A 27,419-nucleotide genomic window follows, 5' to 3' on the forward strand; every position below is an offset into this window, starting at 1 on the left:
CACAGAAAACGCGAAGCAGCCACCACGTTTCTGGCACGCAGCAGAGACGCCACGCAGCCAGTGTGTCACCGGCCTTAAGTTACCCTCCTGCCATCCGCCTGTAGTGATCCCGCCTTCCAGGAAGCCACATTGCTACATTATTTCTCTCAACTGTGTTATTTTTACAAAGTAGGACAAAATGGTCACAGAAAAAAAAACAAATATTGTTTAATTAAATTATATAATTAATACAGACACAGACTGACTGTCTCAACACTAAACATCTCCCCCCCAAAAATGTCTGACAGAATGCATTGAACTTATGCATTTGATCCAGCTTTCTTCCCCTGGCACATACACACTTTTGCATGAAATTTTCCTGGACAGTCAGTCGGCTCTTGTGTGTATGCCCTCCGTAACTAATAAAAACTTTGACTAGTGTGTATTTTACCCTGCATTAAAACGCACCATCCAGTGAAATTAGCATTAGATTATCCATTGCTGTTACAGAAAGTGATAAAATGGTAACTGTTGTCAGTCCCCGCTTCCTCTGCACCAGTAGAGAGAGTTTTTAGTCGGGGTGGATTGATCATGAGACCACATCGTGCTTGGTTGGGTAGCAGGATGGTCTCCTCACTTATTTTTTTGAAAAGTAATTATGCCCATCTGTATTCTTCACAACATCTAAAGTGCACATAATCCAAGACATTGTAAGGATATTAGCAGTCATTAGTTAAGCTTCAAGGTTAAAAGTTATGTAAAAGCTGTTACAGTTGAACATTTACAGGTATAGTGGTACAGTAATGTTACTTGTACTAGAAGTGTTATGTAGAATTACAATATAGAGTCGTACAGTAATGTTATGTGTACTAGAAAGGTTATATGGATGTGTATAGTGGTACAACGGTGTTATGTGAAAATGAGCACTTAATATTGACAAGTAACACTTCATAATACTAATAAAATGACCTGTGTGGCCCTTTTAACCTTTATTGTTTCCACCAAACATTTGACATACTCTTGAAGATTTCTTTAGGTCTTGTCTCAGACCCAATCTCTCTGGTCTCGGTCTTGACTCGGACTCGACCCTTTCTGAACTCGGTCTTGACTTGGACTCGACCCTTTCTGGACTCGGTCTTGACTCGGACTCGACCCTTTCTGGACTCGGTCTTGACTCGGACTCGACCCTCTCTGGACTCTATCTGGACTCGGACTCGAATGAGCTGGTCTTGACTACAACACTGTTGATATATATGTGCTATAACAAGTGTCAGTTAGCTTAACACGGTACACATAGCAATGGCTTTTAAATAATATAATAACAAGTATATATATATATATATATATATATATATATATATATATATATATATATATATTAGAAATAATATATATATATATATATATATATATAATAAATATATATATATTATATATATATTATATATATATATTATATATATATATAGAACCGAATACATATATACACACACACACACACACACACACACACACACACAGAACACACACACACACAAATAATTGCATAATAAATTAAAAGAAAACCGCATACATACATATATATATTTTAAAGAATAGAATTAGAATAGTGAGTGCTAAAGTTAGAGAGTCAAATAAAGATGGAAGAGACGTGTTTAGGCCGATTCTTGAAAATGGCTAAGGACTCGGCTGCTTGGATTGAGTTGGGGAGGTCATTCCACCAGGAGGGAACATTTAATTTAAAAGTCCGTAAAAGTGACTTTGTGCTTCTTTGGGTTGGCACAATCAAGCGACGTTCACTTGCAGAACGCAAGCTTCTAGAGGCACATAACTCTGAAGTAATACATTTAGGTAAACGGGTGCGGAGTCAGTGGTAGTTTTGTAGGCAAATATCAATGCCTTGAATTTTATGCGAGCAGCTATTGGAAGCCAGTGCAAATTGATAAACAGAGGTGTGACGTGAATTATTTTTGGCTCATTAAAAATTAATCTTGCTGCCGCGTTCTGAATTAATTGTAAAGGTTTGATAGAATTGGCTGGAAGACCTGCCAAGAGATCATTGCAATAGTCCAGCCTGGACAGAACAAGAGCTTGAACAAGGAGTTGTGCAGCATGTTCCGAAAGAAAGGGCTTGATCTTCTTGATGTTGAATAAAGCAAATCTGCAGGATCGGACAGTTTTAGCAATGTGGTCTGAGAAAATCAGCTGATCATCAATCATAACTCCAAGGCTTCTAGCTGTTTTTGAAGGAGATATGGTTGAGGTGCCTAACTTGATGGTGAAATAGTGATGGAACGATGGGTTTGCTGGAACCACAAGCAGTTCTGTCTTGACAAGGTTGAGTTGAAGGTGATGGTCCATCGTCCAGCAAGAAATGTCTGTTAGACAAACTGAGATGCGAGTAGCTACCATCGGATCATCAGGATGGAATGAGAGGTAGAGCTGAGGACACCTCACCTCTCTAAGATACTTTGAAGGACCTATCTGATAGACTCAAACCATTGAAGTGTGGTTCCTGAGATGCCCTTTGCCAGTAGGGTTGATAGGAGGATCTGGTGATTAACCGTGTCAAAAGCAGCGGACAGATCAAGCAGGATAAGTACTTTGGAGAAGATTTGGATTCTGCTCTTGCCAGTCTCAGAGCTTCAACAACAGAGAGCAAGGCCGTCTCAGTTGAATGTCCACTTCTGAAGCCAGATTGGTTGCTGTAAAGGAGGTTGTTCAGTGTGAGGAATGCAGAGACTTGGTTGAACACAGCTCTTTCAAGTGTTTTAAAAATGAAAGGAAGAAGGGAAACTGGTCTGTAGTTCTCTAAAAGAGATGGGTAGAGGTTGGGTTTCTCAAGTAGTGGAGTTATACAAGCCTGTCTTAATGATGAGGGAAAAACACCAGTGTGGAGGGATGTGTTGATGATTTGAGTGAGTGCAGGTACAACTGCAGGAGAAATGGCTTGAAGGAGATGAGATGGAATAGGATCAAGCGGGCAAGCAGTAGGGTGATTAGAAAGGATGAGTTTGGAGAGTGAAGAGAAGGATGTAAACGAGTGTATGTTTGTTGGTGATATGAGCTTGAATGATTATATATAATATATATATTTGCTCTAGAATTCGTTTTAAATGTCTATTGTCCAAAAAGCTTTTTTAGGTCTACGAAGACTTTAGATTTTGTGAATAGTATATATATAATATAGTTAAATATTATATGCTGTTTTATACTGGCAAACAAATTTGTATTTTATTGTGCATCATTGTTTTTGCCAGTAATATTGCCAGTAAACTTTGTTTATAAAATCTAAAATAAATGAAAGCTGATATTTGTATAGTTTATTCACTCAGAATTCAGGCAAAGCTTCCTCTGTCACTCCTGTCTAGATGTCAGCATCTAGATTAATGGGACAATGTTGCTTCATGTCACAATTAATTGCCGCTATTCATCATTTGCATGAGTGATTAATGATGATGTGAAGTGTCAGGAGCTGAATATTCTGGGTATGGATGAGTTGTCAGAGGTTCTGGCTCTTCAGATCGATCTGCTGCTGATCAGCAATGATGACACACGTGATGAATGGCCACCTGACCCTGAGCTAAATTTGGGCATTTTTATAAAAATATAGAGATTAGAATTGGGTTTTAAAGAATCTATTTACTTGAAAACAAAATAAGCTTTGCCAAAAGTTAAAAAGCCTCTCTATTTGATGTGAATGAGCCCAGTAATCTCCTCTTTCAGATCTCAATAATGTCTCAAACTCTGCCCAGACTTGATCAAGATGCCAAAGTCTCTGATCAAAAGTCAGAAATCTCAAAATTAATGCAAACATTTCCGAGCTGCTCCATATTAATTTAATAGCTTGTGTACTAGACAACGATTTATTTGTTCTCCAAGGGAATTGTAGGAGAAGCATATGAGAAATTCTTCATGAAACTTCTTACATGTGCTGTTCATGAAATAACAACTTCTTCTATCTGATTTCAACACTTTACCATGTACGGCCACAATTTTTCTTCATATTCACAACATAAACACTGTATTTGTGTTAAAATGATTTGCTTGCAATAGCATAACATGATACCTCTTTGATGAACGATGGGAACATGCAGATTTTGTTATAATGCCAGTATGTATTTTAAAACAAAAAAGTAACTTTTAACAGTGCACAAATAGTTTTCAAGCCCCAAATAAGCATTTATTAATTTAAAGTCTTTTTTTTTTCTTTTTTTTTTTTTTGCATAAACAGAATGTTCATATTTATTTATTGTTTCAACTGACAATAGTTAATATTTAATATTTGCTCTTAATTAAATACATTTAACACCTAAAAATTGCTCTGTATATGCAAACTCCTTTATTGCTTTGTTCTTTTTATCTGAACTTAGTTTTACTGTTTCACAAAACTTATTGTTCACAAAATATTCTGTTAGTTAAATATTAATTTATTGTAAAATAAATAAAACTTTAGCAAGTAGCCTAACCATTAGATAGCAAAAAAAAAAAAAAAAAAAAAAAGCCTTATGGATATTTTATTAATCTTTTAATGGTGTATATATATATATATATATATATATATATATATATATATATATATATATATATATATATATATATATATATATATATGCAAAGATATTTGCAACTGGTATTGTTTTTTGATATTATTTTAAGTTTTTGAAAAAAATATTATTATTTAAATATTTAATTACTTAAAAAAAAAACTGTGACATATTAGTATGTTACAGTAATTAACATATTAACATATTGTGATCTAGATGGCTGCAAATATATTTTCTGTTTTTGTACAGTGGAATACCTTAATCATGTAGAATTGAAGCACAAAAGCAGCAGACAGGCTCTGGTTTCAATTTCACAGCATATTCAGCCGAGTATTTCTCTCACGGACAGACAGACAGCCAGTGGTGTGTGTGTTTGTGGGTGTTTCTGTCATGCTGCTCACCCTCTGCTCTTTTTATAAAGGCGATCTGATTTTATAGGCCTTGGCCAGACTCCTAGACCACAATTATAGCCAAGGCCCGGCTGACAGCGTCCTGGGACAGGTCTGCCTTTATTTAGCCTCTGTGTCTGTATGTGTTTAAATCTGGCCAGAAAGAGGGAAGTACAAATTGAGGGGAAGGAATACTGTAAACGAGAGAGAGAGAGAGAGAGAGAGAGAGAGAGAGAGAGAGAGAGAGAGAGAGAGAGAGAGAGAGAGAGAGAGCAGTTTATCCGTTGTATCTGCAGGCTGCTGGCAGGTCGAGGCTCGTCTCCGTGTAAATTCTTCCTGGGTTGAGAATAGTATACACAGACAACTGAACATGAAAGACAGGCACATGCTCATTAGCCCCACAGACAGACCAACGGTTATCTGGTCAAACGTTTTTAACATATTATGTACACACTTCTCTGACTGACATTTTTTAAATATTACTGCTTGTTTAAAGGAACTTTCGAGAGAAACTTTCTCATGATGTTTGCAAAAGTGAAAAAAAAAGAATGTTTGCTTTATGTTTGCATAATTAAGAAAGAACTTTATTAAAATGTAAAAAAAAAAAAGTTCAGAGAACATTCAGAAATAAAGTTTTCAGAACTTAATGGGAGCAAAACCTTAAAGGGACAATAAGTAGGAATTACTCCAATCTAGTGGTGAAATTGTATTTTGCATTCAAACTAATTTTGCTCTCCAGCGCCTCGCTTTTTCAAATGCGCGTTGCATCTACGGTAGGCGATATGTACCAAAAAGCTTTGACAGGATGTCTTCTAATAGCACTTCGTCGAGTTTTCCTTCAGGTGAACAGGTGTGTTATTTCAAACAAACTGCAACATGACAACTAACAAACGAATGTTACAGTATGAATTACTGACTGTGGAAAACATGAAATATTGTAATTAGTAGTTATGTCTTCTTTATTCGTTATATTTTCTGAATTATATGCATTGTTAGATATAAAAAAAATATTATAATATAGATTGTAACACTGACTTACCTGTCGAGAAGAAAACTGGCCACTTCAGAGTCTCTTTTGAAATCTTTATCCAGCGTGAGCTCTTTCCACCTAGAAAAAGCTTCCCCGACATTAACTCTTGTTTTCTGTAATCTACGGTCACGTTTCCTTTTACGTTCTATTTTTTACTGTTTTAGCGACTATGTTTTCTTCTCCTGTGGCGCGGCATATGTATGGTCCATAATAAGAATGCAATCCAGACTTTTAAACTTGCCGGTGCAGTTTCAAGCGCCTCTCACTGCTCTGCACCTGCGTTTCTGGCACTGACTGAAAACGCGCTGTGGAAACGCGTTGGCTTAGTACTTTTTGTCCCTCTCTGCTATTATAGTTTTGCAAGATGGCGGAACTACATGGAAGCCTCCGTCGACCTACCCGTCCCATGTATATAAAGATAATAAATTCTTCATTTACAAGGATTAGTTTAAACATTGGCATAGGTATTTGTACACCATTGAGGGCATATTTATGAATAAAAATATTGATTTTAGATAATAAAATACCTAAAAAGTTACTTATTGTCCCTTTAAGGCTGGTTCACACGGCAGGATAATTAGGCCGATTTTAGCCCCGATTCACCCCTTCCGACAATCTTAGGATGCTCCGATTATCGTAAAATAATCTGATCAAATATTCCTGCCGTGTGTGGTGTGTTAAGACTGCTCTCCTCTGCTCGGAAGAACGTCAGGACCGCTCCGATCTCAAATCGGGGATATCCAACATGTTGGATTAATTTGGCCCGATTTCTTCTCGTGTGTGGTGTCCCCCGAGAACAAACAATCACGCAGCCTGTGGACTGTGGCGTGTAGCCAATCAGAAAGCGAGGTGACGAGGCGGTGAGGAAGTACCGGGAAACAAAATCAAAACAGCCGGCGTACATAATATAACAAATATAACAAATACAAATAAAGTCGATGGGCATAACTACATCCACAACTGCAGTCCACCAGAGTACATGGAAACGAATATATGAACGTTTATTTCAACGGTTATTAATCTGTGTAGTACGTAACAACATTTCTATGAGATAAAACAACAACTTTCCTCCATATCATGATGTAGCAAGTATAGTCCATGCTCGCGTTGTCTCCACCTCTTTGACCATCGCCTTTTCTTGTTTTTCTTATGTTATTTTTCTGTTAAAAACAAAGCACAAACTATGGCCACTGCATCCTCTTCGTCCGCCACATAGACAGTAAAAGAAATGGACACAGCGACCCCATTGGAACTCAATTGAGACAAATGAAGCCCATTTTTAGCGTTTTTTTAGCACTTCCGTTTCTGACGCGCAGACTCAAACGAAGCTTGACGACGTCAGCAACCTGTCTGACAGATGTAAATCTTCTAAGTGGCTGTGCGTGCAAACTGCCATCGTTAATCTTGCAGAGACGGCGAGCTTGAGCGGGGAGTTCTTTGTCGTGAGTGAGCAGGAGTAAGTATTCTGATTAATTATTTTGTATAGTATTTTAAAATGTAACGCCAGTACGCCATATTAAGTTAATTGCCTGCGAGCTTCTCCTCCTGTCTGTACGGTAATGCGACAGAGAGACGAGTGGTTATGACGCAATCGTTAGCCTATTTTTTACAAAAACTGTTTATACGGGGCCATAATTTAACATAGAAGGTAATGGAGCCCTTTATACATTGTCGTGTATCTTTAGAAATAAATAATGGACAAACGGAGTCTTTAAACGCCTCAGATGTAAAGTTATTCGCTGTCAAAGTGACGCCAAAATGAATAGGAGTCAATGGGATGCTAACGCAAGTGAAGTTCTGCTAAAAGATGGCAGCCCCCACCCGACTTCAACTTTCGGTCGAGTTCCTTGCCCCCTGGTCCGCCATGATTTTTTACTCTGAAGTCACGTTTGATCTCGAGGGATTTTGCGAGATTTCCCGTCTGACCTGGGAATGCTCGGGAGTCAAATCGGTTCGTGTGTGATATGTTGATATTGCCGTGTGGCTGCACACCACACACTGAACGACCAAAACTGTTAGACCCGTGATTTTTTATCGCCGTGTGTGGGGTCTCTCAGGTTTGGAAAATCGGCCGACAATTTTAAAATCGTCCCGTGTGAACCTGGCCTTAGGCCCCGATCACAGAGAATGTGTTTTTCAAGTTAGCATAAACAATAGAGACTAATTTTAAAAAGGTGCCTCTCACTGCAAAAAATAAATAAATAAAAAATAAAAACCTTCCGTGTTATCGGGACCTTAGAATGTATTTTTTTGTTGGATCTTTTAAAATGTTGTCAAAATGTTCAAAGGGGGTGCAATGCTCGTTTTCACTCAATATCCTGTTAATCCAAAAAGTCTTTAGTTTTATTATATTTATAAGAGAAAGATAGTCTGTACCATTTTTTCCCGGAAAAACACGAGCGGCTGGAGGCATGGCATGTGGGCGGAGCTAAAGAATCACGAGCGCGAGCAAGCTTGTGCGCAGCAACGGCTACAGCAGGACGTCTCTATGTATTATGTATTGAAACTGTATATATACTGTATATCGTTTTTTTTTTTTTTTAAGCTGTACATGTGGAAAGTGCAGTTTGATGACAACATCGCATGTTGTTTACTTGATGTGCTTACGCGCCGATAGTTAGCAACACAGAGATATTTGAAGCAGTTTACTCACCGTCTGCGGTTCCAACACACGATCTTGACCCTTTTTCGTTGGGACTGCATTATCCTTAAGAAATAAACAATACGCAAATCCGGTGTCAAACTGGGCCTTGTTTGTAAAACAAGCATCTTCGAAATGCAGGGAACAAACAAAAACACTTGCACAACTCCTTTGATGCTCAGTAAAAATAAACTCCATCCACTGGTCCCTTAATGCCGTTTTTTTTTTTTTTTTTTGGTCTGCTGTGCTTTGGTGACATTTCGCTCTCGCTCTGATCAGTGAATGTCTCTGCTCTCAGTGCTCTGCTATACGGGAGCGCGTGCTCTTCCGGGAGAAGTGCCCTTAGGACCCATATAAGGAAATTCCGCTCCATCTAACGTCACACAGAGCCATACTCGAAAACTTTCCGAAACTTGTGACAAAACGGAAGGAGTATTTTTGGAACGTACAACAAACGTACAACATAATTTTTTAAACTTTGTCCATGTTTAGCATGGGAATCCAACTCCGTAACAGTGTAAAAAACTCAGTATGCATGAAATAGCATTTCACCCCCCCTTTAACACACAAAAAAATTTATACATTTATCATGAAATGTTATTTATTTATTCGTAACACGTTTTTGTTAGACTTAGAGGTTTGTAGTTTTTAGAAAATGTTAAATGTTACTGGTTTCAGGGAACATCAAAAAGTAACGTTCCCAGAATGTTTGCTAATGTTCGCATTATCTAGAATTTATTATTATTATTATTTTATTATTATTATAATTAGCTGGCTTATTTCCTCGTACTCTGTATATCTCTGCACATTTGACCACTCGTTACTCATAATCGACAAATCATATTTAGTAATATTATCGATTTAACTGCACTGATGCATTTGAATGAAAACAAAACCTAAATTAATATGACTTGACTCACAGGGTTATTATAACTACAACAATAAATAAATAAATAAAACATGAAACAACTTTTGTTCATAATAATATATAAAATACACTTAACCTATGTTATTGCAGTTGGTTTTCATTTTCATGATCCTGGTGTACTAAAATAAGTTGAATATAAATTATTATATACAAAACTATCTATATGAGACTAAAATATCACAGTTGTCTTGTTACCTTATTATATTTTGCTATTACTATTCATATCTTTTCATTATTTTTTTGTATCTTAATGTTCCATTTTTGCTTCCTATTTATTTATACTTAATGCCCAGACAAAGTAGCTGGCCGGGTTTACTGTGTATGTGACAAATACAAATGTTGACTTTTGACTGAGTGGTCATAAGTGTTTCTGTCTGACAGCTGGTTGAAAAATAAGAGGGAAATTAATTTGACAACTGGATTTTGATTTTTAAAAAAAATCCCTGTAGGACAATGTGCATTGATCAATCATCACAGTCTTATCTGAGCCAATTTTGATTTCATGTTGGCCTTAGAACAATAATTTTGAGTACTTCGATATCAAATCCATCTTTGTCTCTGCTGAAACAGTTCAGAAAAGAATAATAAATAATAAAAACTAGATTTTAATACTTTCTTAGGGAAACTGGAGTATTGCTTGCCTGTACAATACAGTTGTAGTGGTCTATATAAGACGTAAAAGTACTATGGACCGGGTGCTATGCTAATTGGACAGCTGCATTAAATACAGTACACGTACTTTGGAGCATGTGAAGTCCATGTTATACCACTGTAACAATAATACTATGATACCATCATTTTAGGAGATTCGAAACTCTGCAGGATGAACACAAATAAACACAGTACATGTGGTATAGAAATAAGCCGTTTCTTCACAACAAAGCGTTATATTTTCCAAAGAAATGTTGAAAAGGGACAAAAAGGGAAAAAAAAAATTAAGCTGCATTTGAAAAGGTTGAGAACCGTGTCGAGTGTGTGAAGTGAACAAACTACCATTAACTGCCAGAGTCATTTACAATCTATTTACACAAGAAAATCAGGTCCATGATTCTCCCATCTTCCATCCAGCTGACCATCAAACCGTGACGTGAGAGCATCAGTTGGAAAGCTTTCATTAGCAGAGACCATGCGGAGAGGACGACTGTTAAAGGCAGTGACCGGGCAAAGGCTCGTAAACCTGGAAATGTAAAGAGTCAAAAGTCTGTTGAAGCTCTTAAGAGTGTATCGCTGCCAGCAGAGGCTTCGCTTTGTTCACCTTGGCTTCGGGAACGACAATAGAGGGGGAGAGAAATGGCAGGCTGGGAACTTATTGGGCATTTGTTGATCTATTCACACAATTCGTGAACAGACTGCATTTGGATTCTATACCGTAGACCAATTTAAAAGTATTAGATCCAAAACAGACTCTACACAAGTTCAACACAAACTCTTCCAGCAACACAAGCTTCATTTCATGCATTTTTTACATTCAGAAATGTGTCAGAATACGAGGGCGATATCGCAAATGGACATGAGCGTATAATCATCTTCTTCTATGGTCAGCTGGAGTTACGGTGAAGTTTGAAGAGAATTGAGCAAATTTAGTGAATATTCAGTTACCATTCAGATAAACTTCAGATTGTTTGCTGATATTATTTTTATTACGTATCTAGTAACTAAACCAATATTAGACTTATTTATACAGTATATCATTATTTTAAAGTATGGCAAATATCACTATATTCCTGAAAAAATATTTTGCGTGTTTTTATCATTTACTTGAAAGGAATTCTATATATAGAGATCCACTAATATGATATTAATTGTTTTTATTAAGTGCCTGATAACTTAACCAATACTTAAAAGATGTAATTTTATTTATAGCATATTTTGATATTAATTATTCGTATTATGTGTCTGATAACTGATTACTGAACTATTGTCAAAAGCAGAAATAAAACCATAAGCAATCATTAGAGTACAATAAAAAAAATCTAAACACAAAATTCATTACTAGTATCTTATTTATTAATAAACATTTTGCATAAACCATATGCATATTGTTCTATTCTTTAGCAATATGCATTTGTTAACACTAGAGTTGTGTTAAATTGCTTGCATCACGTGGGCTAAACCCTCACATCTGCATCTGAATACTTGCGTAGAGTCTGTTTCTGACCTTGAGTTCTGTTTGACATGAAACCGGGTGGAGCTGATCAACAATTTTGCACAGTGATGATGAGAAGAACAACAATAATAACAACAACAGCAATAATATTATTAATAATAATAATACAAACTATCCACAGCTTTAAAACAAACATATGAGTCTCATGCTGATCTGTGAAAAACATAAGTCTGTCCATGGAGTCATTCAGCTGCCCTCGTCCTACTAGTCAACGACTGCTTTAAACGTCAATACGGCCTCCAGACGGCTTCCACTGACATGCTGGTTGGTGAACTGCTGTGGCTTCCCTCTGCCTCCACCACCTCGCTCTGATTGGGCAGAGAGGGGTGCAAGAGGGCAGAGCCTGTGGAGGCGTTGGTGCAAGGCGGTAAGATGCGCGGCGGCGAGCGCTCGCCCCCTCCTCCTCCGCCTGGCATCATAGAGAACTGGTAAGAGCCGGCAGCACTGCTGTAGTACAAGTGATATGGGGACGAGCCGGCCTGGAAGGGTCCGGCCTGAGCCTGGGAGGAGCCAGCAGGGTATGCTGGGGGTAAGTATGTGTGGTAGCGGCCCGCTGGGCTGGCCATGGCTGACATGCCAATGCCGATGGCGTTGGTGACGGGGGTGGGTGTGTACGTGAACGCTCCGGTTGGGTACGGAACCCGTGGGTCCGAGAAACGGCCGTCTGGGAGGGAGGGGAGCGATGGGAAGGAACGCTCCAGACTGACACGAGGGTCAGTGAACGCCGTCAGATCTGGACCTACAGGAGCACAAAACATTTGTTTAGTTATACAGTTAAAAATGGGCTAAATGAGTCACTAGTTATCATCCAGTACAAGTACAGAGATGTGAAATCAGTGTGGAGCAGCTCAGACCATCGGATGCGAAATGATTTAATTTTTACTGAGCTCATATTGAGTTTTGATTATAGAGTTTTGAGCACAGTTTAAGACACTGTTGAGATCTGAAACACTAAAGGAGATGTGTGTGTGTGTGTGTGTGTGTGTGTGTGTGTGTGTGTGTGTGTGTGTGTGTGTGTGAGAGAGATTTCTGTTGTCTTTTTCTGTGCAGAAACATCTCCAAAAGTCTTCACGTGTTATGTGTTTATTGTAGTTGCTAAATCTTGTGTGCAAAATGGGGCTATTATTGTTAAATACAAGTATTAAAAACCTTTAGATAGACAGACAGATAGATAGATAGATAGATAGATAGATAGATAGATAGATAGATAGATAGACAGACAGACAGACAGACAGGCAGATAGATAGATAGATAGATAGATAGATAGATAGATAGATAGATAGATAGATAGATAGATAGATAGATAGATAGATAGATAGATAGATAGATAGATAGATAGATAGATAGATAGAAACTCACAGTGTAAAGCGCTGCGGCTGGGTGAGATGGGTGTAGTGGGGTGAACCGCTGGGGTGGAGATGGGACCCAGGTAAGGGTACGGCTGCTCGTACGACCAGGATGGAGACGTTTGCATCTGCCTAGAATCTAAAACCAAAAAAATAAATAAAAATAATAATAAATAAAATATTCATATTTAATGAATTACTTTATGACTGCTCTACTTCACCAGCAAAAACAAGAAATACACACAAAAAAAAAAAAAAAAATACAGAAATATTATTAATGGTTAATGTGTACACAGAGATAAACACACACAAACACACACAAACACACGGTTTAATTTTTACAGTTTTTTGGTCCAGCTCACTAAACTCACATGCACACATCCTTTAAACAGTGGTACACTGATGGTATCAGATGATAATATGTGACCCTGGACCACAAAACCAGTCTTAAGTGTTTTTTTTTTTTTTTTTTTTTTTTTTACTGAGATTTATACATCACCTGAAAGCTGAATAAATAAGCCTTCCATTGAAGTATGGTTTATTATGATCGGACAATATTTGGCCGAGATACAACTATTTGAAAAACTGGAATCTGAGGGTGCAAAAAAATAAACAATAAAGTGTTGATATAATTTTGTAGGAAATTTACAAAATATCTTCATGGAACATGATCCTAATATTCTAATGATTTTCGATAATTTTGACCCATACAATGTTTTTTTTGCTATTGCTAAAAATATACCCCAGCGACTTAAGACTTAAGAAGTGTTGTGGTCCAGGGTCACATATACTAAACAATTGCCAATTCAACAATTGTGTTCCTGTAGCTCAGTTGGTAGAGCATTGTGCTATCAAGCGCAAGATTGGGGGTTTGATTCTCTGGGAACACATGATAGGTAAAAATTGATAGCCTGAATGCACTGTAATTCGCTTTGGATAAAATTGTCTGCTAAATGCATAAATTTAATTTAATTAAATTTTAATCACTGGCATTGAAAAGTATGCTGTCGGTAGGATTTTTTATGTTTTAGAAAGAAGTCTCTTCTGCTTACCAAGGCTGCATTTAATCCAAAATACACAAAAATTTTAACCTTTCAAAATTACTGTTTGCTATGTGAATATATTGTAAAATGTAATTTATTCATGTGATCAAAGCTGAATTTTCAGCATCATTACTCCAGTCTCCCGTGTCACACGATCCTTCAGGTATCAGTCTAATATTCTGATTTGCTGAAGAAACATTTCTGATTATTATTAATGTTTAAAACAGTTGTGCTGCTTCATTTTTTTTTTTTTTTTTTGAGGAAACTGTGATACATTAATTTTTTTTTTATCAATTTAATGCATTCTTGCTGAATAAAAGTATTAGGGTGCATTCACACCTGTCTTCTTTGGTTTGATTAAATCGAACTCAGGTTCATTTCCCACCTTGGTGTGGATCTTTTGGGCAGGTGTGAATACACTCGAGACCCAGCTGAAGAGGTGGTCTCAGCCCGGTTCCAAACAAACTGGTACGCCTGAGAATTTCTGTCCAATGAATGAATGACCTTTAGCACAAGTGTGGCTTTGTGTACAATTTCTGATTCACTTGCAAAAAGAGCAGTGTGAAAGTGAACCACACCAAAAAAATCTACATTGTATTTGGTCCAGACCAAAGCAAGTGAACTAGCAGACTTTCCTGGAGTGAAAACACCCTTAATTTCTTTCCAAAACTTAAGTGTATGTAAAATCAGTAGAATATTAAATATGGGTCTCTATTCAAGACAAACACGGGGACACTGAATAATGGAGCGAGAAGAGCAGGAGGAGGAGAAGACATTCTCTTAGTAATGAGTCTCTCTCTCTCTCTCTCCCTCCCCATGGTCTAATAAATGCTCGCCGATTGCCTGCAGACTTCCAGACTGAAGGGGAGGGAGAGCCATCAGAGAGGAAGCAAATTATGCACAGTGGCCAAAAAGTGCGCGGTCCGTTTCAAGTGCAGCCAGAGCGGGGCCCGCTGCCAGGCCCCCCAGAAACCCCCTCTTTTCCTGCCTCCCTCCCCAGGCTCAGGGCTTGTGATCTGGAGCAGGAGTCACACATGGCTGGGTGGGTGGCTGGAGGCGGATTCGAGCATCCGGTGCGACCGGGAGTCATTTTTTTACTAGGCTTTAACACACATACACACAGCTACCAAAAATTTAGATGGGAGAAATACACACCGAATAAAATTATACTTAGGAATCAGTGCTGTTGTTATTAGCTAATACTAAGACTAATTAAATTTTTTTAAATAAACTAACTGAAATTAAGCTTAAATTAAAACTGACATAATGCAAAAATACTATTTCTGATTAAATTAGATACAATTTTAAACTTAAAAATAAACAAAAATTTGAAAATATAAATGTCTTGGCTACTGAAATGAAATATGAAATAAGAAGCTGAAGTACTAAAATTACAACATGCTTCACAACCCAACAATTAATCCTCAACAATTAATCCAAAATGCGGCTGCAAGATTATTTTTAATGAGCCAAAAAGAATAAACCTCACACCTCTGTTTAATTTGCACTGGCTTCCAATAGCTGCTCACATAAAATTCAAGGCATTAATGTTTGCCTACAAAACCACCACTGGCTCTGCACCCCTTTACCTAAATGTATTACTTCAGACTTATGTGCCTCTAGAAGCTTGCGTTCTGCAAGCAAATGACACATTATTCTGCAATCCCAAAGAGGCAAAGAATCACTTTCACTGACTTTTTTTCAGTTAACTGTTCCCTCAAGAATCGATTGGATAAATGACTTAGTGACTGACTTAAGAGAGTGGTTTGCCGTCACCTACTGGTAATTTTAGTTTCACATTTAAAATTATCACTATTTTTATCTATACGTTTTATTTCTATATAGCCGTTTTTATATTTAAAACATTAATCTCATAACATGATTTATGCAATTTGTAAGTGCAGTGTAAATGCATGTACAAGTGCTAGAAGAAGAAAAAAGTGTATAGAGACCTGGATTAAGCTTAAACTTGTCTTGACTTTATTTATTTTTAAGCCACTTACTCAATGGAAATGTGTGTTTGTGTGTGTGTGTGTGTGTGTGCTCTTGTTTTTGTGACATATAGGGACACAACTTTATATAATTACATGGGTATGACACAGGTATTACAAGGAGAGGGTGACTTATGAGGACATAACCCATGTCCCCATTTTTCAAAATGCTTATAAATCATACAGAATGAGTTTTTTGAGAAAGTAAAAATGCACAAAGATTCCTGTGAGGGTTAGGGTTAGGTTTAGGGTTGGTGTAGGGCCATAAAATATACAGTTTGTACAGTATAAAAACCATAACACCTATGGGATGTCCCCACTAAGCCATGGATATCACTCTAAAAACTCTCCTTGGGAGCAGCTCTACTAAACTATTGCTGTCTTTAATGGAAAAATTAAGCGTATAAGGGTTTGGTGAATAAATAATGACAGAATAATAATTTATAGATGAGAAGAGTTGACTTGGGAAAGTGTTTCTGTAGGGACTCTTGGTATGGAAACACGTCTTTTAGAAGTGGGTTTGAAATCGTTTTCTTGAGAAGAATTCATTGTGATCCTCTGAGGTTTGATTTGCGGGAATGATCAAAGTCGTGAACGTCGTTACCAAAGTCTCAGTTATCAGACTGCAGACAATTCTAGCTTCCAAAATCCCCTTCAGCAGAACCATTTGCTCCATTTCATCAGCTTTCGGAAAACTATTGGGAGAAATCAAAGCGATTGAGGACATTTGAGAAGCTTAAGTTGAAGCATTAAATTTGCTAAAGTTTAAACTTCAACTAAAACTGATTACACACACACTGTATATATATAAAAAAAAAAACCTGAAATAAAAATTCATATGAATCTTTTTAAATAAACAAACAAAAATAAGATTCTAAAATACAAAAAAAAATACCCTTTATATTATTAAAACATATCCAATTTTCCAACAGACTTTTGTCCTAACTTCCCTAATCTGCACACACTTTTGGTTAACCCAGAAACCTCCACAAACAAGAGTTACAAATGTACATGAATGCGTTTCCTCAAATCTGCATGCAGCAGAGCTCATCCAAACACGTCGGCACACAAACAAACATGGATACATCGGGCCCATGAAAGCAGCTGCTTCTGATTTTCATGGTATGAAAAGAGAAGTAGCAAAGAAAGAGAGAGAAAAAGAGAGCTCTTGAATGACTTAATAACAGTTTCCGCTGGCCATAATCCCGCTGCTATTTTTGGCCGGTAGATCAGAGAGAAGCACGAGGCAGGAAACATACAGTCCGGCCCGGTTCAGTCCTTTCATCACTCCATCCAGCCGTTCAGCTCAATTCCACTGCAACATTTATCACTCAGGGCTTGTCAAGTTTGTCTGATATTTCTTAGAAAAATTCAATTATTATTATTTTTTTAAATAAGACGTTTAAATGGAAACGTCTGTGTTTTAGGACATCTATATTTTGATCAGTAAACAGCTCTACCATCCAGACCAGCACTAGCTAACATCATTTTGGTTTAAAACCAATTAGTCTAATTTAATCACCTTATTTCCATAAATAAAACAGAATAGCACTAGATTTGGTTGCGCTTTGAATGAGGGATTTTCACACAAGCCTGCTTCCTCTCAAACGCGTCTCACTTCCTCTTTTCTGCATTCTGCTTCCCCCTCATTACGCATTTGCATCTTTCTGTGATTCTCTCTCTCACACACCTTTCTCCCATCTGCACCCACGAAAGGGAAGAGAAACTAAGAGGATCTCAGTGTTTCGGAGCGGGAGGTCTGTGTTTTCAGATTGGGAAATGTTTTTAACCACGCATGAAAAGCAGAAGTGCTGCTTGGGCCGAACTTAGAGCTTTAATCAGTTGATTTCTCAGAAGATGAGTCTGAATATATACACTGCTGTTTAAAAGATCGAAAGAAATTCATATTTCTATTCAGCAGAGATGCATTAAATAAGTTTAAAAAGTGACAGTAAAATGTTCATAATGTACTAAAAGATTTCTATTAAATAAAAAACTCTCCTTTTTAACTTTCTATTCATCAAAGAATCCTGAAAAATAAAACGTATCAAGGTTTCCACAAAAATATGAAGCAGCACAACTGTTTTCAGCATTGATGATAATCAGAAATGTTTCTTGAGCAGCAAATCAGCATATTAGAATGATCACATGCAGGAGTAATGGTGTTGAAAATGAAGCTTTGCATCACATGGATAAATTACATCTTAACATATATTTTAAAATATATGACAGTCATTTTGAATTGTAATATTATCTACTATTTTTTTGTGTGTTTTTGTTCAAACAAATGAACCCTTGGTGAGAAGAAAAAAATATTCTTTCAGCAACCCTGTTTTATTATTTTAATTATAATTTGGGGAAACTCAAAACTACTGCACTCCATCTAACTGGTTTCAATATAAAAACACATTGTGTGTTGAATGCTGCCTATTCATAACTGAAGGTGTAATCATATTACTCAAAATATTTAATAAATGAATGTGCATCACACAAGGCATAACACATTTGATTGCCATAAATATGCAGGAATATTGCATATGCTGTAATGCTCAAAAGAAACAATGAAAGAGCAAAGAAACATTTGTGGCCCCCCAAGGCTTTTGATGATTGTAAACTTTCCCTTCCACTGCATGTGTGTGTGTGTGTGTTTGTGTGTGTGTGTGGCAGCACGCTCTGGCATGCTTGTCTAAGCTTCAATCAAAGGAGGCCTTGTTCACTGTATTTGTTATGTCTGAACGTCTGATGATGTGTGATGTGTCCCCGCTTCCCCCCATCACCTGCCAGGAACAAGAAGAACCAAAAACAACGTGCCATACACACACACACACACACACACACACACACATGCACGCACACGCACACGCACACACACTTCCTTTCACTATGCCTGAACTATTACAGACTAATGCAAAAGCAAAACACAGGAGTGTTTGCAGCACATTCTGATTAATTTTATTAAATGTTTCTATTCCAGAAAAGCAATTAATATGATTTTATTACTGAAATTAATGAGGTCATTGATACTTAGAATTATGTACAGTGGGTGTAATAGGGCTGAATGACTGCAAATAGACTAGCCTAGACTAGAATAGAGGATTATATATTTTATAACTGCTTGTCATGTGAACATTTAACTGGCATTAGACAACTATGAATATGCAAATGTTGTTAAATGACTGAAATATTAATACATATTAAATATGAAATTTGAATAAATATATTTATAAATATTATAAAAAATGTTAGGGGGAAAAGTAAATGTAAAGGTAAATATTTAAATACAACAAAAGTAAATGCAAAAATATTTTAAGTCTAGGGGGTTCAGCTGATTAAAAACATATATATATAACATATTAAACATATAGACATATATAATTAGGAAAAAAACTTAGCCAGGAAATTACAAAAGTTTGGGAATCCCTGGAATAGGAATAAAAACTGAAATGAAGAACAATCCTCTACAGCAAAAAAGTAGATTAGATTAGATTAGATTATAATAGAATAGAGTAGAGTAGAGTAGAATAGAATATGATACACTAGAATATAACTAACAATCAAGTCTAGCCTCAGTAGAAGAGCACAATAAATAATCAAATAGACAAAACAGAAGGGAATATTATGGAATTGAATAAAATTAAAGGGTTGTTTCACCAAAAAAATAAAAATTAGCCTATAAATCACTCACCTTGAAGTCATCCTATGTGTATATGACTTTCTTCTTTTATACGAATCCAGTCAGAGTTACAAAAAAAAAACTGTCTTTGACCTTTCAAGCTGTTGGATGACTCCATCGGTCCGTAAGAAGTTTAATAAAAATCACATCCATAAAAATGTGTCTCACATGGCTCCGGGGGGTGAAGAAACGCCTTCTGTAGCGAATCAATATGTTTTTGTAAGAAAAATTTCCATATTCAAAACGAAATAATCACATTAATCTAGCTTGCGCTCAATTTGTTGAAACAGATACAGTTCCAGGGTCAGTGCTGCACATGCGCCGGTGTGTCTTTTGAAAACCAACGTTTGTTAACAGGAGCAAAGTTGCTTTGTTCGAAATCCTCGTTTTTTTTCTTCTAATTCATAACCATTGTTCGGTTTTGATCTCTTCACTGCATTTCATCGTGCGTCACTTCTGAGCGGCAAAAGCACAAAGCTGACCTCATACTTCATTCCCCCGGAACTGTTCGTTTACAACTGTGAGCACAAGCTACATTAGCTAGTTTTACAAAACACATCGATTCGCTACAGAAGGACTTTGTTCGCCCCCCGGAGCTGTGTGAGACACTTTTTTTAATGGATGAGCTTTTTATTAAACTTCTCATGGACCGATGGAGTGCAACACCCACTGAGTTGCATCCAACAGCCGGAAAGATCAAAGACAATTTTTTTAAATAACTCCTACTGAATTTGTCTGAAAGTAGAAAGTCATATACACCTAGGATGACTTCAGGGTGAGTAACTTATGGCTTAATTTTCATTTTTGTCTAAAGTAACCCTTTAACAAACAGGTCTACCCTCAGTAGAAGAGATCTAGAATAGAATAGGGCAGAACAGAATGGAACTGAATAGAGTTCCCAACAGCACTGCCCTTGTGTGTCATCACTGATGTAGATGTGCGTAAGGTACAGAGTGTTTTTGAGTCTAACTCACCGGAAATCTGGCTGTGGGCGGGACTGCTGAAGGGGGGAGTGCTGAGGGCGGGACGGGGGTTGGGGGCAGGGCCGTGGTGTGGACTGCACCGCATGGCACTTCGCCTCAATTGCTCAGAGAAAGCTAACGCGCCTGGCTTTACTGCTTCATCGGGCTTCTGTCGGTGGCCTGGACACACACACACACACACATACAGAATGTAGATGAGAAATAACGATTTAGGTACTGACTGTCCATTAACACAATCAAAGCCACTTAAAGACACACACAACATATACACTATGATCTGACCACACACACACACTTCTGTACACCTCGCTTCCTACTAATGATGTTGAATGAGCTTGTCATTGCACCAGTAGGGGATGCTGTGGTGTCTAATGTGTGTGTATGTTTGTGTGTGTGTGTGTGTGTGTGTCCCTCTGACCTCACACATAGAGAGCACAGTGGGATTAATGATCACAGGCGATGAGAGAAAAAGGCAAACGGAAAGGAACAGAAAAGACGCGGCCGCAGCTGTGTGAAACCATCAGCCGCACTCATCTGCATAGTCATCGGCGCGCACGCGAGGAGAGGAAGTCCTGCTGAAATCAGAGAGCATTTCTAAGCGCTTTGAAGACGAGGCCAGCGCATCCCGCCAGACAGACCCAGAATATGCGGGGTGGCGCCGACCAATGGATTCCCGACCGGAATAACGGACCAACGGGGAATAGACCCACCACAGCCACCAACACGAAAGAACAGCGTGATATGCACTCATATAAAGACATGCTATTAAAACACACATACACACACACACACACACACACACAAACATTGTACACTAGTCTGACTGACAGATCCTAGACTAAAACCAACATGATTCAGAAATACACCAATAATATGCAATACCAATTCAAGTATTTAGGCAGGATATACACTTTTGAACTCGATATTAATGACAACCCTGGTCCTTTAGTCATGATAAACTTAGTAATAATAATAATAATGAAAACCTAATACACAATGAATATTATTATAAAGTTATTATAATAATTACTAAATTATTAACAAACTAAAAAATCTACTTCAAATTAAAGGTAAAATACAATCATATATCAGTAATAACAATAAATACATATTTAAAGTTATAATAATTACTACATTATTATTAATGACGTTAATACTAATATATTATTATTATTGTTATTATTATTATAACAAGGGGTAGCCTACAGTACACATGCTAAAACCATTCAGTACCATAGGATTTGCATCAGATATCATCACTTTAGTATGTACTGGTTAGTAAGGGGCATATAAAAAGTTTCCTGTGAACCAACATAAAAATCAGACTTAAATCTCACCTGTTACTTGTTAAACTGACTAAAAACACAGTAGAGACAAAATGAAACCCCATCCAGCCACCAAGAGCCAAACCACACCAAACACAGACAAGCCTACAGCTTTAGTTTGCTGTTTTACACTAACCAAATGAGAATGAGAACTAACTAAAAACACTAGTTGGCAATTCCTATACCACATATCTGGGCCCAAATAGTATTGTAATGCTTAAAAGTGTCTGAAGGTCACATGACTGATATATATATATATATATATATATATATATATATATATATATATATATATATATATATATATATATATATATATATATATAAATACATTTATATTTGGATGTGTCGTCACTCACGTCGGGGTTCGCGGGGTCCGTCTACAGTAATCTTGATGGCTCGCTGGTATGTTGCCACCTGAGGAGGGTTTGTGAAGACCGTGATGGTGAGAGTGAAACTCTTCCCTGAAAAATACAGTCAAAACAAACAGGTTAGAAATTCAGCATTTGCAGAAGATATTTAGCACTTCTTCACAGGATATATTTGTGAGGAGTACATATTTAAAGGAGTGTGCGACTGTAAAACTGCGAGTGAGTGTTATTCTGGATGAAGACATTTGTGGCTGATCTATCACGAAGATGGCTGCCATCATAAGTGGCCATGTCACAATAAAACCCCCACAAACAGATGCAAAAGGGAATTTAAAGTCGCCTTTGTTGTGTCCATAAACAGAAACTGAGTTCAGACAGTGCAGCGGAGACACGGGCCAAACAGCACGTCATGTGACCACATCCCCAAATAAACAGATGACACATGGACCATCTCGCAAAGACATAGAGGGAGAGAAAGAGAGAGTATGAAATAATACAGTGAGATATCGAGAGGAGCTGAGACACAAAGACGGACAGCTTTCACATGAACTGACACCAGCACACATGCTTACCAATAAAAACAACCAAAGAGATGAATGGCATAAAATCTGAAAGTAGGAAAGTAAAGTCTTTTTAGGATGTTGAAGAATTTATTTATTATTATTATTATTATTATTATTATTATTATTATTATTATTATTATTATTATTATTATGTACTACCTTTGATTTATAGTAATTTTATTTAAATCATTATATTTCAGTTATGAGATTGATCACTTAATGAAATTCTGACCATACAAAAAAAAAAAAAAAAGCTAAGTAAAACATTAGGATACATTACAGAACATTATAAACATTCTTAACTTTCCCCATAAAACTTCATTTTTGGATGAAATACTTTCATGAGATTTACCCAAGGAATTTTTTACAAAACCAATAGGGTTGTGCTGATTGTAAGAATAAGAGATTTATTCATCATGTAGCTTCACTGATTGTAACAGGAGTGTTTTATAAAGTGCATAAACTCATGCTAGTCAGTGATGATGTTCTTTGATAATGTTAATGTTTTTTGCAACGTAAGCATTAGTAACTTGAAATGTTTCTGTTAAATTGTTATCATGTTTAATACTAATTCAGTCATATTGGAAATATTTTATGACATATACTATATACATATACCATATACTGCTTGACTAAAAATATATAATATGTAGTTAATAGATTATTATAAATAAGGATAGTTCTGGTCCTTGATTCTGATTGGTTGAACTGCGTTCAAAGCTGTTGTAAATTACAAACAAACGCCTTTGTTTACGTCTGTGTGTTTTTTGGCAACCACTTTGTTGGAACCACAACTGTTTCTGAGGAACAGTTTCTGAGGAACTACACTGTTTGGTGGAAGAATACTGTTTTTATTTATATAATTACACTTTATTTGCTCTGTTTTATTCTATGAAATCTTACTACGTACATGGAATAACCGTGAAGCCGTGGTTTACAGTGAATTTATAACAGCTAAGGGGCTTTGATAGGCATTATGCTTCTTTGGACTTACTGCTTTATACTAACACTAGGCTGCTTTTGGCCTTACCCTGGAGTTGGGTCACTCTCTGGCTATGAAAATATGTCAATAATTTCATAAATTAAAATATTGTGAATAATATATGGGGGAAAATATCGCCCAATACTATTTCACCAATACATTTTTGTTATTAGGTGGCCAAACAGTTGTGCTGCTTCTTTTTTTCGTGGAAACCATGATGCATTATATTAAGATTTATTGATGAATAGAAAGTTAAAAACAGCGTTTATTTGAAATTTAATGTGTTAATGTGTTATTGTTGAAAGTATTGTTTTAAATAATAAAAAAATATATATAAAATTTACACATTTGTTTTTAGTGTTTTGAGGCGTCTTTTGTATAATTGCCATTTAGTTGTTACTGGTGCCAAATGATGAACTTCGTGAAACAAATCCTCAACATACTGCTCCAAAATAGTCTTGAAAATAAAACAGACTCCACTAAAAATCAGTGATTATATTTATTCAATCTGGTTGCTCCTGCTATAGCCAACAAACTCACGCAAATTATAATGAGATGCATGATTTTATTTTGTCTGACATAAGTGAGACATGCATGTGTGCCAAATGACATACTGAATTTGACTACAAGGATAATGGGAACTGGGGTTTGTACCCACAATTCCTGATGTCTTCACCTGTCACTCATCGCTATGGCGATGAGATGGACCCCAGGGAGGTGGCCGCTTTCGTGGCAACAGCAGGTTTGAGTTACACAGCACTAAATGGGCCTAAGTGCTCCAGCCAAAGCAAGGTACAGTAACACGCACACGCGTTAGTCGTTATTCAGCCAGAAAAACAGAGCTGGGAAAAACTCCAAGCTGTTCCCCAAAATCTGACAAACTATGAGGTCTGACCACACACATTTGCACAGATGTGACACGCACACACAAACACGGCTGCGCCAGGGATCAGGTGCTATTCTGAGCGCAGTCGCTGTGACAACACCGATCCACTTCTGTCTGCCATGACCTCACACACAAACAACACAAAGAATCACATCCAGAAAAAAAAAAAAAAAAACACACTTAAAGCGCTGTAATACTGCACTAATAATTTATGACAAAATATTCAGAACATTCAGTTTAAAAAAAAAGTACCATGGTATTTTCATGGTACATCATATCACGGCACCATTTCCAAAAAAACTACTCAAAAACTGGTAGTATGTAGTATGGTAGACATGTAAATACACTGGTATATCAGTATGTTAATCATACTATAGTACCATAGTTTTTATATGAAATCTTAAAAAATAGAAATGCAAATCACTGACTCATCTCTTCCTGTCTAACACACTCATTACAAGACCTTTTTGCACTAACACACACAGACTGTGGTTCAGTGGTTTAGCGTCTGGATGGGAGACATTCTGTCTGAGAGACTCACTGCCCAAACAGGGAGGAAGTGCAGAGCGTTTCTCAAGGGAATGTCCCTACATAGTGTGTGCATGTGTGAAGTGGGAGAATTTGTTTATAATTTGTTTATATGTTTCTGTTTTGTAAAGTACTGTGCAGTGTGTGCGCACGAACAAGTCAAACTCACAAAGCAAGAAACTTTATAAATGTGTGCATATAAATGTGCCTGAAAACATCAAGTTATTCATGATGCTGCAAAACAATGACAGATGGACAAAAAAGCCATACAGATCTAGTCTTTGCTTTCTTGTCTACATGTCTACATAATACAGAGTAGCAAGAGTGTGTGTAGATATGCATAGTTTACATTTCTCTCTTACCTAACACGGTCTTGCTGTTTCTTCTCGACTTGCACTCTTTTCCGGCACTAAACCTAATCACTTCCATGGCAGCAGAGTGCAGCTGCTCTCACACTCACAAACACGCTTGGATAAAAAACAGTCTGTGAGGATGTGCATGTCTGAAATTCACTGAAAAGCAAGACTTTCATGCAGGAAAAATGGACAAATATGTTTCGTTTAACAATTCTGACTAAACATTTATTTTTTTCTTTGTAAACAATCTAAATTTTCAATTTCAATGCGTGCATTCTGCACTCAAAGCATGCAAGCACACCTGCTGCAAACATCAACTTATTTGCCTCTATTATGCTGCGTTCAAATGATGACACAGACAAAAGAGAGAAGGACAAAGGAGAGTGTATGCTTTCATATATTTATCGCAGGTCTGGACATGTAGGTTAAAAGCAGTGGTGTTTGTGCTGAGGACTATATCTGCGAAATCACATCGGGCCTTGAATAGAGCCCTGCGGGACCCCTAGTTTTCCCAGAAGCCAGTCATTCTGTTGACTAACTACTCTGTCATTACAGAAGCTGGACGATTCATACATCACAAATACCGTAAGAAGCTACTCCTAATTTTCTCACAAGTCACATTTTTTCTGCTTTAAATATCTAAAATACAAGCCACAAAAACGGCATTGCTGTGCTCTGCTACCACAATGAAGTGGTTCAACAATCAGATGGTGGTACAAAAGGGCTGGATGGCTAGCAAGTATACATAAAGCCTTGTGTTTTAAGTATGTAAGATCTGCAGTATTTGACTGAACTGACTGCCTGCCACAGGAAGTGGAAGTGACAGGTAATGGTCTGTGCTGATGTGTTTGAACACAATATCAAAACACATGGGAAAACATACACATTTAACCAAGCATGTGCACACACGCAGATGATGGCTTTAAAATATCTGTGTCACGGCTCATCGGTGAGCCTGATCTGTGTTTCCTTTTCTCAAACGTGTGTATGTCTAGGTGAGAAGAAGTGAATTGTATATTTTTAAGCATTATATGCATTTTACCTCGTCCGCTGCGGCCAACAAAACGCAGATCATTAAAACGGGCCACTTGGTTCTTGATGGCAGCTGTGGCATTCCGAAGTTCGGCAGAGTAATTCTCATCATTGCCGGCCATCACGGTGACTAGCGTGCCATCAGGGATGTCACCAAGGGCAACTACCTGTCAACCAATGAATGAGGAGAATATGTTAGATACGTTTAAACCTTTCAAAACTGTGTTTTAAAAACAAACCAAAAATACAATATATGACAATTATAACACTAAGCCACAACTGTCAATACAGGATGAATAGTAAAGAATTATAATAAATAAATATAAATCTAAAATTATTATGTAAGATTAAAATAATTAAAATAATTGTTTTTGTAAGAAGTCTCTTGTATTCACCAAGGCTGCATTTATTTGATAAAATATACAGTAAAAAGGTTGTGAAATATTTTAGCAATTTAAAATAACTGTTTTTTTTTGTTTTTGTTTTTTATGTTAATATGTAATTTATTCATGTGATGCAAAGCTGAATTTTCAGCATCATTACTCCAGTTCTCAGTGTCACATTACCCTTCAAAAAAATATATATTTTTCAGGATTCTTTGATGAATAGAAAGAACAGCATTAATTTGAAATAGAAATCTTTTGTAACATTATAAATGT

General features: G+C 36.9%; 1 protein-coding gene across 5 annotated transcripts in view; it reads right to left on the reverse strand.

Annotated features, from left to right (window-relative positions):
- Positions 1-10,103: 10,103 nt before the first annotated feature.
- The window catches only part of LOC113097601 (runt-related transcription factor 1-like), a 51,337-nt gene continuing 34,021 nt past the window's right edge, over positions 10,104-27,419 (reverse strand). For 2 of the 5 annotated variants that reach the window (XM_026262895.1, XM_026262989.1), the window contains 5 exons: positions 26,771-26,927; positions 22,402-22,506; positions 20,709-20,876; positions 13,041-13,166; positions 10,104-12,420 (listed from right to left, as the gene is read on the reverse strand). In XM_026262895.1, coding sequence (XP_026118680.1) covers positions 11,909-12,420; positions 13,041-13,166; positions 20,709-20,876; positions 22,402-22,506; positions 26,771-26,927 — 1,068 coding nt within the window. In that variant the 3' untranslated portion in view covers positions 10,104-11,908. Of the gene's footprint in view, positions 12,421-13,040; positions 13,167-14,310; positions 16,757-20,708; positions 20,877-22,401; positions 22,507-26,770; positions 26,928-27,419 lie in introns of those variants that run through there. The other 3 variants (XM_026262948.1, XM_026262998.1, XM_026263010.1) reach the window with 2 other exon arrangements.

This window comes from Carassius auratus, chromosome 1 (assembly GCF_003368295.1).
Source record: "Carassius auratus strain Wakin chromosome 1, ASM336829v1, whole genome shotgun sequence".
Classification (NCBI taxonomy): Eukaryota; Metazoa; Chordata; class Actinopteri; order Cypriniformes; family Cyprinidae; genus Carassius; species Carassius auratus.